We start from the raw sequence: 16,707 nt of genomic DNA on the forward strand, positions 1-16,707 counted from the left end.
CCAGCTCTATTCATACACAGAGAGCACAGCAGGGTATTGCAACACTATTTATTAGCACTCGTTTGGAAATCACAGCATGAGTGAATTTCCTGAGTTTCCAAAAGCTATTTTCTTACATTGAATTGGTCTGATACCTCTTCCTTTTTGGCTGAATTCTACCTGTATTGCTGTTTTTTAGCTTCAGGGCCCTTACATAAATCCTTTCAGAAAGAGCAATGCTTCGATCGAGCTTTGGTAACATCCCGGTGATGATATAAAATCTCCTATAAGGTGCCTCTCTGCATTCTCAGACCTCTCTGCACCAGAAGGACGTAACAAAGGCCACCCATGGCACGTGGCAGCTCTTTAAGCCGCCAGCAGAGATCCTTGGCAGTAGGCTTCGGCGGGATCCTGAGCCCAGGCTTTGATCCAAGCCCAAACAGCAAGAAGACAAGAACGACCAGTGAGTCACCGTGGTCCCAGTCACCCAAGTACAGGGCCAAGGCCGCTCCCAGTGCTCCCCAGTTAAAAAGAGGGTGAGTGCCAAGGGGCGCAGGCGTGCTGCAGGTGCCAGGGGTTCACACGAACCCCAGATCCTTGCAGTTCCTTTCCTGAGCACCGTCAGGCTGCCTTTGACTGCCCAGCTCTTGAAATACATAGTTCAGTAAAATATTTACAAAAGGCAGAAAACAGAAAGAGACCAACTGCAGCAGACAGTTAAGTTTTTGCTAAATAAGAAAGTACTGTCCCTTAAGTCACACAGAAGTCTTGATGACAACTTCCATGGCACTGTAAACTTGAACTAGGATCCCTTTTCAGTAATCGGGCCTAGCAGGAGTGGCAATATTTCAGGCTAATCCACCTTGTGCGCTTGCCTCATCCAGGCCCACTACACCTTGACCACCTCGATCAGATTTTCCAGAATATCTTTTTCCTGTAAAGTAAATAGGATATCACGACCCACAGAGTTGTCGCGGTGAGGTTTTGAGTCAGGTGCTCCGCGTGGGATTGAGTGTCTTGCATCTTCCACTTAAAAGGGAAATAGTTTTCAAAGACTTCGTGTCCAATGTAGACCAGGATTGAGTTCATTCCTGAAAGTAAGCACAGGTCAGACCATGCGGAGGAGCGGGCCGAGCGTGGTCAGTCGGCAGGCAGAGGCACGCCAGGCGTACCAGAGGGACATCGAGACAAGAACTAATGTCACTTGGCTCAAAGATGCTACACGTGTGTTTTCAAATACAGCCTAAGGGTTCTCTTCCCCTCAGGCATTTATTGAAGAGCAATACAGACAACCTATATGCTGAATTGAAGTATAATGAAATGGGTATTGTGCAGTTTCACTGACAGGAGAATAATCAGAGTTATTGTCTCGGGGTGGCTGAGTGCCAGCCAGTTTGGTCAGATCTCTTGCCTTCGTAAACAAACGCTGACTGCCCTTCAAAGCTCTGGGATTTCTGGTGGGAGATCCGATCCCTGCTGTCACCCTGCCCCTCTCCATCCCGGCACCAACGCTGCTCCCTCTGCTGTGGGTTCACATTCCGGACTCAGATGTCTGTGGCTAAAACCACAGCAGGATGCTTTGGGAGCCGGGCTGCTCTACAGAGACAGAACCTACGCGGCTGCCCGGGGGATTTCGTCTCCCACATCCTGGGAAGCGGGAGGACTCTGCTGACAGGCCTCCGAGTTTCCCACCGGGTTACCCCAGTCCCAGCGAGTCCTTTCCAAACCAATTGTGCAGCAGCTGCGGTATTTTGCTTGGTGCTAAGGCAGCTCTTCCCGGGAACCTTAACTCAGCACCAAACTTGGAACGGTCATTTGGCAATAGCAGCTTCCAGCACTGACTTAAAGACCGACTGTCCCTCTCTCCTAAATATCTGGTCTAGAACATCCCAGTTCTATGCGCAGATTGAGCTCACGTTAATCGTTCTGGCATCCCTCAGGTAACCTCATTCTAAACCCCAACTCCTTTAAACACAAGGGAAGTGCAGAATACATAAAAGGTATCAGTTCAGCAAGAATTGGAAGGAATATATTTCCTGACGAGATCTTACTGACCTGGGTAGAAAAATGGAGCACCCGACCACAGCCTCTTGACATCCACAAGGTAATAGATCAGCAATAAGAGCACGAAGGCGAAGCAGCTCGTGGTTGTCACATATGATACTGACCTATGCACATTTTCAAAAGAAAGATTATTTAGAGAACTATGTGATGCAGACACAATACAGATCTCACAATACAATGCAGACCAACACAGATCTCAAGATAAGAAAGGTAAAACATTCTCCAAGGTAAAACAGTACTTGAACAAAATCATTACTAAAAGTTGTACCTCTTTGCTTACCATAAGTTCTTGTTTATGGGAATAAACCCTTCTTCTTTAGAACATTTTGTCAAGATAGCAGAAATGATTCCCTGAAACAGAAAGTTGCTAAAGTTTACATATATAACCAATGCAACACATTTCGGGAATAGTAAGTTTGCATTGCATAGAAATACGTGTCTATTAAAGAGCTACACAACTGTCTGACTTACCATTACTATGGTCCATATGAAGAACCGACTCATAATTCGTTTGTGCTGGTCTTTGTAGAACAAGATAATTTTTCCTGCCTAACATAAAAAAATACAAAAAAATAATTAGTGCCCATACAAGTAGCTGCATTTTGAGAGCCAAATATATTCACCACCAGCTACTTGTGCTAAGATGGAGACAGCAACAGGGTTTAGATCAGCTCAGTGGCTGGAAGGCTCAGAATGGGCATTCTTTGCAAGGAATGGGCACAGATGGGGAAAATATGTAAATGCAACCCACTAGCAGTAAAGCTGCATCTTTCCTCCCTTCCCCACTACGTTAATAGTGAGGAAGAGGACTAGCAGCTCCGTTGTGTTAACTACATCTCCCTCAGCAAGGGCTGCAGGAACGAACAACAGCACGTGGACTCCCAGCCAGCCCCACCAGCTGCTCCACGGCACCACACCGCACCCTGTCCTGCTCCAGCACACGCTCCTTTCCACGCACCTCAGGCCACGCCGGCCTGCAAGCACTCCCTGCAAAAGGCTTTGTTAGAACCAGTCTCAGCCTTAAAGAAAGAAACCAAGTTGCATCCCCGCTCCCAAGATCCCTTCAAGTTTTCCCATTACAGCCCACAGGCAAAAAGAAAAGAGGTACCTGCAATCCCAGAAATGCCATCAAAATGGTATTTATGGTCCCCAGGATCCCTTCGGGATCATATGGCATCGTCGTTTGGTAAATCACCTTAGAGAGAAAACAGTTGTTGCAGCCCGGCCTGAGCTCTATTCAGTCCTGGCCTGCAGCTTCGCCCTGCAAACCCGAGGCTACGTACATTTGAAGAGGGATGCTGATAGATATGTTTATCCCCAAGAAGCAAATGATCGATGTAACCAGCCGCTCCTCCAGTGCAGTTGGCATAGTTTCCGAAGTCTCCAATGCCTCCAGGACCGAGATAGCCCCTGGGACAGAAACACACAGGTTACGGCACAAAGAATTGCTCTGCTCCAGCCGAATAACAGCTGATTTATTAGCCCAGCACACTAACTCCTCCACTTTTTCCCTGGCCAGAGGCGCAGAGCGAAACGCAGGTCCTCCGTGACAGCAGGATGGCGGCCACCCAGCCCTGCTCATCACAATGTCATGACAGGTGGTATCAGAAGCCTAAAGCAACGCTTCGGTTCCACCTGCTCTGCTGCTGCTCAGCCTTTAAAGGGGGCAAAGAGACAGGGTGACATTGTGATGATCATATATCACTGTACACAGACCCCAGAGAGATTTTAAGCCTCCTGTTTACATAGAAAGGAACAATGAGGTCCCCTTTACAGCACCAAGTACTTGAGTACCAAAGTAAAGAAAGTTTTTTCACACTATAAATGTTTCCCTTGACCCCACTGGCCTAAAAGCCCTCCTCTTTGTTCTTTTCCTAGGGCTAACAAAACGTATTTTCTACTCGGTAGAAGCAAAACAACCTGATGCCCCCTAGAAAGTCATCTTGCGTGCACAGCCTTACCTGGGACAACCTGGCACTGGTAACAAAAAGGTCAGGCAGAGCCAAAGCATTTCTAACATCAGAATGAAAATCCACTGCGGCCAGTACGGGAGAATATCCTGCAGAGCAGGACACGGCGTCTCCTGCGGGACACGGAAGGAGTTGGGGGATTAGCTGGCAAGTCAAACAAAATGCCCTTGGGCACGTCCTGTACTGGCTGGCAGGCAGTTCCCCAGATACAAGAGGCAGCTGTTGTCATTGCAAAACTGGGGTCTAATAACTTCATCTTCGCAAACAATTCCACTTAGTTACTTGTGGGGGGGTGTGGGGGCAGGGAACAAACCACAACAAAAGCCCACAATGTTTCTGAGCTTGGAAAATGTCAAAAGGCATTTTGATTCACGAGTAGAACAAAAGCCTTTTGGGAAAACAAGACTCCAGAAAGGCCAAAAAGCAGTATTACTTTCCCCCGCTGTGAAAAAACACTGCCAAAATTAACCGGACAAGAGCCAGGCCACGGGACTCGGCACAGAGATGCCTGCCCCTCAGGCCCCTCGGCGGTGGAAAGTCACCACAAGTGCCTGGGAATGCCGCCAACACCATTGAAATGCATGGGTGAAACCCTCAAACACAGCAAAGCTAGATGTGATAAAACGCAGAGCGGGACGCTGAAAGATGCGTGTTCTCTGAAATTTTCACCAGGTCACGCTGCACTACACATCAAGTAAGATGATATGTTTTCCACTCTTTTTCTCATGCATTTTTTGTGCCCAAAGAAGAGCAAAAGCTCCCAAACTCTACCCCACTATAATTTATCAGCTCTCAACGTAACTCACCAAGGTCCCACTCTCAGCCCCAGCTCTTGTAAACAGGAGTTCGAGAGCAGCAACCACCAGGTAGGTGAATCCCAGCCTCTGGAGCACGCCAGGAATGCGCAGGTTATCCCAGGACACTGGAAAACACGCGGCAATGTGGAAAAGGAGCAGACATGAGCTCTTTTGTGAAAATGAAAGCTGACCCTGGCCAGGGAAAGCCGAGATGCACGGCACGTGCGGGCACAAGGGAGATCTCCGCTCTGCCACCCCCCTCTCTGCAAATCATAACCCTGGGAAAGTCACCACTACAGTGACAAACAGTGGTCGGCACAGGGGTCAAACAGAGAGGATTGTGCCAGCCTCCTACGGGACGGATGCCTTTTACCAGCCCCGCTTTACTTCAGCATTTTTTAAAACACAACGGAGGAGCAAACCAGCCTGTGTGAGCTGATCGGCCACTTCTGACGGTAAAACCCGACGTATCGATAGGAAATTCAACGGTGCAGAACTGAACAGCACCAAACTGCCCCTCGTGCAACCCGTCAGCACAGCGAGGCTGACACCCTGATTTCCCATCGGCCCAGCCGAGGAGGCAGGAACAACAGCTGCAGGATAACAAGAGAGTAATTTCCACTCACGGGGGCCAAGACAGTAATTGGGATTCACAACTATGATTCCCAACAGGATGAGCAGAAAACTCCTCCAGAGGATTTTCCCGAGCACCTTCCACTTGGAACTTCCCTGCCTCAGCATGGAGCTCAGTGACAGCGATATCGACGTCCCCATGATGAACACGAACCTGGAGAACAGAGCAGATGGGAAATGGAGCTGACAGATGTCTCGTCACATGTGTGTGTGACAGAAAACACCAACGTGAACTGAGGAGCCTGCATGGGCCCAGCAGAAATGCGTGTGAAACGGGACAATTTTATTTCTCCTACGAATTTTATTTCACTAGGAATTCCCAAACAACTGAGCCTGCATAGAGCTTTCCCAACTCCTTCGCTCATCAGTTGAGGCAATGAAGTTCAGGGAAGTAACTGTATTTTGGTCTTCTTGCAGCAATACGTAAACCAGCAAAAAATTCCATTCCCCAAAATTAAACGAGCATCTTCAGATGATTTCTCATTAACAATCACTTGACACGAGAACTATTCTTCAGGAAGACTTACCATGGAAAAACCAGATCTGCCACCGTTAATCCTACAAAGAAATAAGGAACACATTATTTACCTCGAACCTTCCCTCAATTTCAATGATATTGTTGAGCGATTGTGACCTGAAACGATCCTGTCGCTGATGAGCAGGACTATTGACTCCTTTGCCCAGTAACCCAAAGGACCGGACACCCAGCTGGGGCAAACGGGCACAGCGTCCGGCACAGCTCATTGCAGCAGCTGCGACGCTGCCCAGACCTCGATATTGCTGCAGTTGAAACCCAGATTAACTGTCTCAATTGTACTTTACCATTCCAACTCTCATGTTTGAAGAACCAGTATTTTCCTCCTCCGTAGTTAACGAACACCATAATTATGAGAGAGAGCCTGAAAAGACAACAGAAAAACACACACAAAGTATCACATATGGATGAAACACATATGTATGAACACACGGTTGATGTTTACCCTCATTGAAACATTTCTAACCGTGAGATCAAATTTATCTTATTTTTAAAGCAAGATTATGTACACGGCTCTGCCAACCAGGAAGCAGCGTTTCAAAGATCATGGGTGGTGGTGAACCAAAGTAACATGCTTCACATAGTGTTTTTGTACTGAACATACGTTGTTCTTTCCCACCCTCTGCCACAACTTTAATGTCTCCTCTAACTAGATCAACTGCAAAGTGTTTCCAAAAATCCAAGAATTAAACCCTTTATTATCTCCCATGTAAAAGAGACCCCCTTGAACTCTCCATCTGCTATTAATGTGTATTTCCATACACTTACAACCCATTGTTGGCAAAAATCTCCTTCCCCTTGGAAGCGTTGCTGTTGGGAAGGTGTTCTGCTCACCCTCGGAAGGTGTCCAGGGAACGCAGGCGCTGCCGAGGGGCCGAGCTCCACAGCTGTGGGGCAGGATCGCCGCTAACGGGGTCCGCTGCGCCCGGGGACCCAGGCTCCTTAGGGAACAAAGCAGACACAGCAAGGGCAGGTCAGCAGCTCCGTCAGCTACCTTGAGAACACGGGTCAGCACCATCTGTGTTTGTCTTTGTTCTCCCCATCTTCCTCATCCTTTTGCTTCCCCACTGGCACTTTCTACCCCACTTCATGGCTCCACCGTGTTGCAATAATATTTGCAGATGCTCCACACTCCACCTTTGACCAGGGTGGAAACAGCAGCGCAGTGAAAAGAGCCTGTGTTTGAGGCTCAGAACTGGGTCCAGTTCACATCAGCCACAGACTGGCCGTCACTGGGAGTGCTGCTCTACAACAGAGCTCAGCAGATCCCGCTGCCGACTGTCCAACAGGATCCATCCCCTCCCCTGGCACTTATCTGACACCACAGGGAGACTGTTTAGAGAGCTAAACCAGCAGAAAATGAATCCTGTCAAAAGCAGGAGAGGTTTCTTTCCATAAAGCAGCAGACATCCCTGTGACATAGCTACGGAGATGAACAACTTTAAGAATTGCTGCAGAGCTTTGCTCCCAAGTGTTTCAATTCCAGACAGGTTTGGACCTCCTAGATGTGAAGCCCAGATTGCAATGATCTACCTATATTCTAGTACCACACAGAAATAGCAGCTCCAGGGCTGCCAAAGAAATCGTGACTGAAGCACAGATCTCACTAAACTTCCTCCTGTGCTGCAAGCAGACGTGACAGCTGGAATCTCTTCCCTTGCATTGTCTGTGTCAGAAGGGGACAGTATTTTCACCGACACATTTGTTAAAGGGAACTAAAGAGGGCACAAAGCTGTATGGTTGAGACTCAAAAGAGATCTGCTGGGAATCCACTAAGCTTGAATGGAAACCCAGTCTAGTGCTCTCCGTTGACGTAAAATTGCCTGTCTGACACAAATACAGGATTTTCCGAGGGGAACATGCATAAGGGGAAGGTGACTAACAATAAACGAGTCCCCACATGCACAGATAGTGTGTGCTCCTCAGAGATGCTACAGAATACAAATTCAAGATACTGTGGTCACTCACAGAATTAATGAGACGATCAGTTTCTCTGGGGTTCAGTTTCTTGTAAACCCAGTTTCTGACTGGATCGATTCTGAAAAGTAGTAACAGTTTAAAACACAAAGCAAAACAAAAGTACTTTATAGCCAATTTCATCTGAATATCAACTATTTAGCAGTATAAATCAAAAGTTGGGACAGTCCCTATTTCCATTTTCCCAGCTCATATATGTAATACTGAGATTCAGTCAGTACCTGAGACCCCAATTAAGTCCAGCTACATAATTACATTGCCACGAGCTCTGGTTTGTGAGCTTCATTCTTGGGTTGTTCACAGTCAGGGATGACTCACGTCATCCAGTACACATATCACTCTGGATTTATCATCATATGGACAGCTACCACAGCTTAATTTGTATGTGGCAACCTGATAACAGGATCGGATCTACAAGCTGGGCTCCAGTGGGACCCTGAAGCACCAGCCCACAATGACACGTGTTTTTAAACTGGCGGCCCCAGTTCACAGGCGAGGAGCTATTATTGTTCACTTACTTCATGAAAAGGCGCCCGACAATAAGGATGGCAAGGATCCCCATGTAAACCAGGAAAGCAAAGAGAATAGCTACGTGAAAGGGAGAAAAACACAACTCTGTGAGTGATCTAACAGAACCATTCATCAGCCTGGGTTTGGCCAAGTGCGACACGGACTTGACAACCAACCCACCCCACCATTCACCTCACCACCTTCTCCGTGCGATACGTATCCCCAGCCGAGTCTCAGAGACAAAAAAATACCAGCCCCCGAACCAAGCCAACCCAACCCAACCCAGAGGGAGGCTTGTTTCAGAGTGCAGTGAGTGCACAACTCAGCACAGAAAAGGCAAATTAAAACTGCACTGCATCACAAGGCAGCAGCGACAAAGAGACGACGTGCCGTGCATTGTGAAGAAGAAACTAGAGATTTAGAAACAGCCTCAACATGAAGAGGACACGGGAGGGGGTAATACACCAAGTTTGCAAGCACGGAGGATTTTTCTTTACAGCAGGAAAACCGGAAGGACTGAAGAATAAACTACAGGGTGTTCCAAAAAGATGGAACCAATTTGAAACAAGGTGCTTTGGGTCCATCTTTTTGAAACACCCTGTATTATAAAGGAAAAGAATGGAAGAGACACAGACCAAAGTTGGAAACAGCCCTGGAAAAGAGATAAACAAAAAAGTGGAAAAACAAAGAAAAATCTAAACGCTGTATGAATCGTTTCCCATTTTGTGAGAGAAGCAGGACAGAGAGAAGATTCTGTGTACGTATATAAAAATGCAGGGAAACAGGAACTACAGAAATATCTCCCTCCGGACACACACACACCAATTTTTCTGGGTTAACCCCTGCTGCAAAAAATTGTGGTCATAAAGTATCTCACACAAAGAGGCCTGGTCAGTGCCTCAAGGTGTATAAAACACAAGGAGATAAGATGCTGAGAGAGAAGTAAGCCCATGACACATGTTCAGCACAGCGCCAGTGGCTACACAGGCATTTTAGGAATTGGGAGACATGCAAGTCGTAAAATGAAAGGGGAAAACAGAGCGTTACATACGGAGGTAGCTGTTGATAGGGCCTTCATTGATGACTAGGTCACAAGAAACACTTTTCGTGCTTGTATTTAGGGTCTTTACCACAAGGGAATAATTGCCAAACTCTCCAAAATGATACTGAATCCTGGAAAGGATAAAGGAAATTAAACTTGCTGAGCCACCACCTCTATGTGGAGGTACCACAGCAGCATTTGGGGGGCTGTAAGCCTGGATGCTTGCAGGAAAAGCAAGCTGAAAACCTGGCCGAACAGTGTGCTGCCAGGAGCTGCCTTTGCCACGCATTGCCCCCCGCTACCCAACACAAATGCTTGTACACACACCATTTCGTCCCCTGCTTGTGCCTAGATCCTTTCAGCACAACTACAGTGTGCACCACAGTTACAGCAGCAGGGGCAAGACTGAACTCTAGGTCTGAATGGCAGGGAAAAGGATGTGATAAGCAGGCAGAAAAAAAATATCTATCTAAGAGGAGGCGATCCAGGTGTTCCCTGGGGCTGGGCCACGTACTTGCAGAGCTCTCCATCAGCCACGGAGCCGTTGAGCAGCAGGGTGAGCGGGTGCTGGGTGTCCAGCATCACTGTGGCCGTGCCTGGCTTCCTCTCGCTCCCATTGCTCGGTGGGACGAACGCCAGGAACTGGTACAAGCACTGTGGAAGAACAGGGCGAAGGGAGTTCATTAGAATCGTAGAATCATTTCAGTTGGGAGATACCCTCAAGATCATTGAGTCCAACCATAACCTAATTCTAGCACTAAATCATGTCCCTACGAACCTCGTTTAAATGCCTTTTAAACGCCTCCAGGGACGGTGACTCCATCACTGCCCTGGGCAGCCTGTTCCAATGCCCGACAACCCCTTCCGTGAAGAATTTTTTCCTGATATCCAATCTGAAACTTCCCTGGCACAACTTGAGGCCATTTCTTCTATCACTTGCTACTTGGGAGATGAACCCACTCCATGCTCCAACCTCCTTTCAGGCAGCTGCAGGCAGGGAGAAGGTCTCTCCTCAGCTCCTGTTCTCCAGGCTGAACAGCCCCAGTTCCCTTAGTGGCAAAGAGGAGTGAAAAGGGCTTTGCAAATAAACTCGCGGGAAGATGTGCAGGTGCTGGAGCAGGAGCTGCATGAACATACAACTGAAGCACCCGAACGAAGCCACGGGGAAACGCCAGCAAAGCCCGGCACCCCGGCTGTCCCAAGCGGACAGAGAGCCCCGGGCGGTCGCTCCGCTCACCTGGTGGCAGGCGCCGGAGCGGGCGGCCAGCCAGAGGCCCGGCCCGGGCAGCTCGTTGTGGACGAGCAGCAGGGCCTGGTCCATGCGGACCGGGGATCGCCGCACCGGCCCCGGCCCCGGCTGCTCCTCCTGCCCGCGCCCCTGCGGAGGGCGCTCCCGGTGCGGCTGCGGCAGCCCGGGCGCCAGCAGCAGCGCACCCAGCGCGGCCGCCACCGCCGCCGCCACCGCCGCCATGTCGCCGCTCCGCCCCGGGGCGGGGCCGGGGCCGCCACCGCCGCCCCGCGCGGCCGCGGAGCGCGGTCGGTCCTTCCGCCCGCGGGGACAAGCGGCCCCGGGCGGGGCGGGCGGCAGCGCGGGCCCCGGGCGGGAAAGCAGCGACGTGAGCGTCGAGCGGGGAAACCGTCTGTAACATCTCCAGCCGGCCATGTGGCCTTCGCCATGGGCTCGGGGCTGCGGCTGCACGGGCTGCCACGAAAAATCCCCCCCGACGCTCGTCCCCGCGCTTCGAAGAGGCTCCCGCTCATCACCACTCACTCGGCTCTGATGGAGAGCGCGGGAGCCATGGAAAAGAAACCGCATTTGGTGCGGAGGGAGTTTCCTCCCAGGGAGGTGCCGGCGGCGTCGCTGGCGTTGCTGCTGGCGGCCGTGCTGCTGCTCAACGCCCTGCTCTACCTGTACCTCGGCCACCCTCGCTCTGCGGGACGCGCCGAAACCGAGCCCGGCCGCTGCCCCTTCGGGCACTTCAGACTGGGAGCGATGAAGAACTGCTCCCCGTGGCTCTCCTGCGAAGCCATGAACAGGGAGGTCAGGAAACTCAAACGTGTGGGTGAAGGCGCTGTGAAAAAGGTGAGTTTGGTTTTCCTTTCTCCTGTGGATAAAAGAGCTTTCACCGTTTGCTGGCTAGTTACTGCCCATACTGTTGTTATAATTATCCTCACAGCAGGTAATCACTGTAGATACCATGGCTATTGATGAGAATGGTGACGGGAGCCCTGGGCCACCTCCCCGACACCGAACAACATCCAGCTACACAGGCTAAATGACAGAGATCGGTGGAGCGCTTGTGGAGCGCGGTACAATTGTGGCAGAGTGAGACGGGCCGGTTGGGTGGTGTGAAAACAGTTAATTCACCCGCATTGCCCATTCCAAAGAAAACTCAGAAAATAGTGATGTAATCACGTCGGGAAGGGTTTGCAGTGACAGGTACACGGCCCTACCTCAAGGCCTCACTCTGGATGGCTGTAGCTTGCACGTGTGACTAAGAAAGTCACTTGGTGCTGGAAGCAGCAGGTGGAAGAAGGCTCTCTTGTCCCTCACTGCCTTAGGTGTCTCTTGTGTCTCCTCAGGTCTTCCTTTCCGAGTGGAAGGAGAAGAAAGTGGTCATTTCGCAGCTCACCAACCCGGAACTGAAGGAGGACTTTCTTCACGGACTGAAGATGCTGAAAGCGCTCCAAAGCCAGCACGTTGTCCGGCTGCTTGGCTTCTGCGAGGAGCAGTTCACAATCCTCACCGAGTACCATCCGCTGGGCTCCCTGAGGGGCCTTAATGAGACTCTCCACATGCCCAAGTACAAGGCCGTGAACACGTGGCACCGCAGGTTGATGCTCGCTATAGACTACGTCAGCATCATTCGGTACCTGCACAACAGCCCCCTGGGCACCCTGGTGATGTGCGACTCCAATGACCTAGACAAGGTCCTCTCTCAGTATCTCTTAACAAGTGACTTCCACGTCTTGGTGAATGATTTGGATGCTTTGCCTCTTGTGAACAGAAGTGCCGGCAGGCTGGTGAAGTGCGGTCATCGGGAGCTGCGGGGTGAGTTTGTGGCTCCTGAGCAGCGTTGGCCCTACGGAGAAGAGGTCCCGTTTGAGGACGACCTCATGCCCCCCTACGATGAGAAAACAGACATCTGGAAAATCCCCGATGTCTCCAATTTTTTCTTGGGCCACGTTGAAGGGAGTGACATTGTGCGACTGCACTTGTTTGACGTCCACGCAGCGTGTAAGAAGAAGGACCCATCTGAAAGGCCTTCTGCCCAAGAGGTCTTGGACGCCTACCGGAAAGTTCTAGCTCTGCTGAGTCGGGAGGCGGCCCTGCCTGGGACTAGGGAAATGCTATAGGGAATCAGGAGACAACACACTGAAGTCAATGTCCTTCCTATTTATTTACCTTGCCTGAAGGGCAAAATCTCTGTCCTTGAAACTGAGAAGACAAGATCAATGGAACTTGTACCTTTTGATTTAAAAAAACCAAACATACAAAGCTAATGCTGGAACTGTGCAAGCTTTCCAGTGGCATTCCCTAACCATTCTGTGATTCCATCTATCACTGGAAGAAGAGGGAGAGAAATTAAATTAAGGAAAAGAGCTGATGAGTTTCTTTGTCTCATTCACTTCTGCTTGGATCCGTGCTCTGTCATGTACCATGGCACATTGCAACGACCAGATTAATGTCACAAGAGTGAAAAATAAACTTGGATAAACTCTGGTTCTGAAAAACTGTCTTGCCATGGAGATGTTTCGCTCTGTTCCTGGATGAAATAGTTCCAATTTTTTTAAAAAAGGTGTTTCCCTAACCATTCCCCCTGAGTACTGGGTCCTCCCCATGGCTCTTCCCTGTTCTGCCTCCTTCAGCTTGAGTGGTGTCCAGCCTTGTATTTCAGCAGGAATAAGTGACATTTGTTCTCCACACAGCATTATGGAGCTTCAGTTTCTTTTTTGGGATATTGTTTCTGTCTCTGAGGGAACACTAGATGGCACCAGGAAGGTCAGTTTAGCTGTAGTTACTAGCCATCGCAGTTCCTCATGCCCAAACATAGCCAGGAACAGCCTCCGAGCCAGGATTTTGCTAGCAAACTTTTACAAACCCCTGAAAAATCTCATTGTGTTTGCATTAGCTAGTCTGTAGTAACAGGACAGACAGATTTAAGGGCTGTCAGAAGAGCCACACGTGCCACTTGAAGGGGCCGCCTCCCCTTCAACTTGTTCATGCTATTTGTGTACTTTACCGTCCTTTTTCATCTCAGCCTGGTGCAACCTCAACCAGGTTTCAGTGTCACCTCCTTCCAGTCTTTCAGTAAGACCAGAGGCATTTGCACCCTCTCCATCTTGCTGTTCTTCCCCACTAATCCCTTCTGCAATCCCAAGACGGGGTGAATCCCATCCTGCCCACATTTCCAGCTCCTTTGCTCGAGGGGAAGAGGGAAGGCCTGATGGAGAGGGGAACGTGGGGCAGGACAGCTCCACGTGCAGTTGGCTCTCCTCTTTCCAGTTCTCTTTGCTGGCCATTCCAGTTTTTACCAATTTCTTTTTTTTTGAGGGATACTTTTAAAGTCCACGTTACTCTGCAGTGAATAGAGCTGTAGTGGTTAAGCCTATCAGAAGTTGAGAATACCACACCAACTTTTTGAAATTCTATCACAGGCTCTAAACCAATATTTTCCTTTGGTGCCACTTAAACAAAACATCAGATCATTATCTTTGTGAAAAAGCGGCCCTGCTGTTCGCCAAGTATAATTTGTGAGATATTTGGCAGAATTTGCAACTGTAAACCGATTCTATCATTATGACTGCAATGTCTTACCAACAGTCAAGAGACCCTGGGAACGAGAAAGAAGTGGTTCTGAAGTTCTTCTAGCATGATATAATGCACATATTTGCAGGGTTCATCCAAATAAATTATATGCTAGATAGTACTTTTTTAAAAGAAAAAGGATTTTGTGGTTTTATTTTAATTGAAATACTGTATACTTGAGATGACCACATGATTTCAAATAATTGTCGGTCTGTGCTCTGAAGTTTGTACTCCAGTATTTATCAGGATTAAATGGTGAATATATTTGCATTACAGTGATATTTGTGTCTCAGCAATTTCTGATTCTGTTTAGCTCTGGGGAATTCAAAATCCATGAAAAAATATCTATTTATATAGAGAGATACACAGAGATTCTTTGGCCATAATTTTGAAAAGAGCGAGCATACTGTTAGATTCCAGCATTCACATTTTGGATATGAAGCAAATGGATTTTCAAAACTTAAATATTCGGCAGCTTTTTCAGTCAAACTTATAGTAGTTGGTGGATGCCAAGGACTTTGGGGAAGTTGATTCTTTCCTTGTAGCACTGGAAAGCCCTTTTCAGCAATTCTCTTGATAAATCTATGGAACCAAAGTGGGTGCTTTTATCAAGTACGTGCTAGATTTCTTTGTGGAATGAACAAAATTCTCACTTTTGAAAAAGTTGGTTTGGTTGTTTTTCTTAATTAAAATCACGCAGCTACGTGTTTTTCTGCTCAACAGTGGGTCCCTGTGAGGGGTTGTGTCTGATACATTGCTGAAACTCCCCAGGCTTACTTGCTACTGTGCAACGTTGGAGAACTAGCCACTAAGCTTGGGTCTCCATGAGCTGCGTTTTGCCAAAATAGTTTATGCCAATGCTGCATATTTTTATTAATGTATATGATTTGTTTGCTGCCTACATGCTTTGGTCCCAGGCCAGGATCCTGGAGGTCAGAGGCCCCACAGGCAGAGCACACAGGGACAGTCCTTTCCCTGCATGCTGCTTTAGTATAAGAAAATAGAAAAAACTGGCATCCTCCTCACACGTTTACAGCATCTGCAAGTGTTGCTTGTCCCATCCCACCTCATCCAAGCTACAAATAAATTCACTCCATCATCTACACAGACAGGTCACACCTCTGAGCAATCTCACTAGCAGCTTCCGTTCCCATTTCTGAAGGTGTTTCAGGAGCCCAGAAAGTAAGCCCAAGCTATAAAGGACAGTGTACCAGGACAAGCTAATCCACGCTTAAGAGTCGCCCAACTTTGGTATTTGAAGCAGATTCCTCCCAAAGGCAGGCAGAAGGCTACACACCCAGAGCTCCCATTGCTAACGGCCAGCGAGTGGGAGATCACCACTTTGTCTCAGGCTGGCAAGGCTGTCACATTCACCACAGCCCTAGACGTTGTGCTTCTCAACATAAACCTGTTCCAACCCACTGCTTAACATTTGCTAACCTCAGAGGGGCACATGGGGGAAGAAAATCTCCCTCTGCCTGTCTCCAAGGTTGTGGGTGGGTGGATTATCTGCTCCTTAAATTGAACATTTAATTAAATCAAACAAACCGGGCACCTGCTGCGCGAGGCAGAGTCCGTCCCTGTGTGCTGAAGGCTGCGGAGAAAGCCCCGAGGCCTGGAGTCGCGCTGCGGGGATGCAGTCCGTGCGTTCCTTCGGACGGGCAGCCGCGTCCTGGGGCGTTCCAGCCCCTGCCCGGGTTGGCCAGAGCTGAGCTGCAGGGTTAATACAAAAAGCACTTTTAGGTCCAGCTTAAACACAGCTTCTCTATACCCGCTACAAGGGAGCCTGATCTTAGCTGAGGTCCAGACGTAGCAGTGAAACCCAAGTTACTTATGTTTATTCTTTCCACTTTTCTTCCAGAGACTTGTAAAGCTTTCTTGTCAGGCCTGTTAGCAGAAAAGTTCGACATACTAAAAAGGCAAACAAAGAGCCTCAGCTTCAGGAGAAACTGTTTCCTATCCCTGGGAAACCATGCTTAATTAACTGTGTCGTGTTGCGTAAGCGGTAATTCTTTTTTTTTTTTCTCTTAGTGGTTTCCACAGTTCTGTGCATGGGTGCCATCCCAATTTAATAACCTAGAATTATGTCTAATTGCTGTTCTCCTTTCCCACACCGTGTGGGGCAAGAAACTTTTCTCATGATAACAGTGCCTTAGCTTTTTTTTTTTTTAATTATTTTTACATTGTTGTTTTCACTCATCTCCTATTCTTATATGCCCTGATCCACGGCATCTTAAAATGAAGCTATTCTATAGCTTAGAAACAGTGTGACTTGGCACATTTTGCATTGAGAAAGAGGGTCCCCAAAGGATGGAGTTCCCCCAGGCTGGCTGGACATTTGCAAAATAGGTGCAACGCAAGCGAGGTGTCCGGAGCCCCCCCTGCTCAGG

At 48.7% G+C, this 16,707-nt stretch overlaps 2 protein-coding genes across 7 annotated transcripts in view; one reads left to right on the top strand and one right to left on the bottom strand.

The window, feature by feature from the left end:
* Positions 1-34: 34 nt before the first annotated feature.
* Positions 35-16,707, bottom strand: part of HGSNAT (heparan-alpha-glucosaminide N-acetyltransferase) — a 22,099-nt gene continuing 5,426 nt past the window's right edge. For 3 of the 6 annotated variants that reach the window (XM_082050645.1, XM_082050647.1, XM_082050644.1), the window contains 17 exons: positions 15,873-16,030; positions 10,022-10,161; positions 9,517-9,638; positions 8,474-8,543; positions 7,947-8,016; positions 6,813-6,919; positions 6,266-6,342; positions 5,971-6,001; positions 5,437-5,597; positions 4,820-4,935; positions 4,005-4,126; positions 3,327-3,453; positions 3,152-3,238; positions 2,515-2,592; positions 2,324-2,394; positions 2,035-2,147; positions 35-1,070 (listed from right to left, as the gene is read on the bottom strand). In XM_082050645.1, coding sequence (XP_081906771.1) covers positions 889-1,070; positions 2,035-2,147; positions 2,324-2,394; positions 2,515-2,592; positions 3,152-3,238; positions 3,327-3,453; positions 4,005-4,126; positions 4,820-4,935; positions 5,437-5,597; positions 5,971-6,001; positions 6,266-6,342; positions 6,813-6,919; positions 7,947-8,016; positions 8,474-8,543; positions 9,517-9,638; positions 10,022-10,089 — 1,602 coding nt within the window. In that variant the 5' untranslated portion in view covers positions 10,090-10,161; positions 15,873-16,030 and the 3' untranslated portion in view covers positions 35-888. Of the gene's footprint in view, positions 1,071-2,034; positions 2,148-2,323; positions 2,395-2,514; positions 2,593-3,151; positions 3,239-3,326; positions 3,454-4,004; positions 4,127-4,819; positions 4,936-5,436; positions 5,598-5,970; positions 6,002-6,265; positions 6,343-6,812; positions 6,920-7,946; positions 8,017-8,473; positions 8,544-9,516; positions 9,639-10,021; positions 10,162-10,744; positions 10,995-15,865; positions 16,031-16,707 lie in introns of those variants that run through there. The other 3 variants (XM_082050648.1, XM_082050646.1, XM_082050643.1) reach the window with 2 other exon arrangements.
* POMK (protein O-mannose kinase) lies at positions 11,021-14,596 on the top strand. Its single transcript, XM_082050653.1, has 2 exons — positions 11,021-11,590; positions 12,091-14,596. Exons 1-2 carry the CDS (start codon positions 11,183-11,185, stop codon positions 12,862-12,864), a joined length of 1,182 nt encoding a protein of 393 aa, XP_081906779.1. The 5' UTR covers positions 11,021-11,182; the 3' UTR covers positions 12,865-14,596.

This window comes from Streptopelia decaocto (assembly GCF_964273445.1).
Source record: "Streptopelia decaocto genome assembly, chromosome: 4".
Lineage (NCBI taxonomy): Eukaryota > Metazoa > Chordata > Aves > Columbiformes > Columbidae > Streptopelia > Streptopelia decaocto.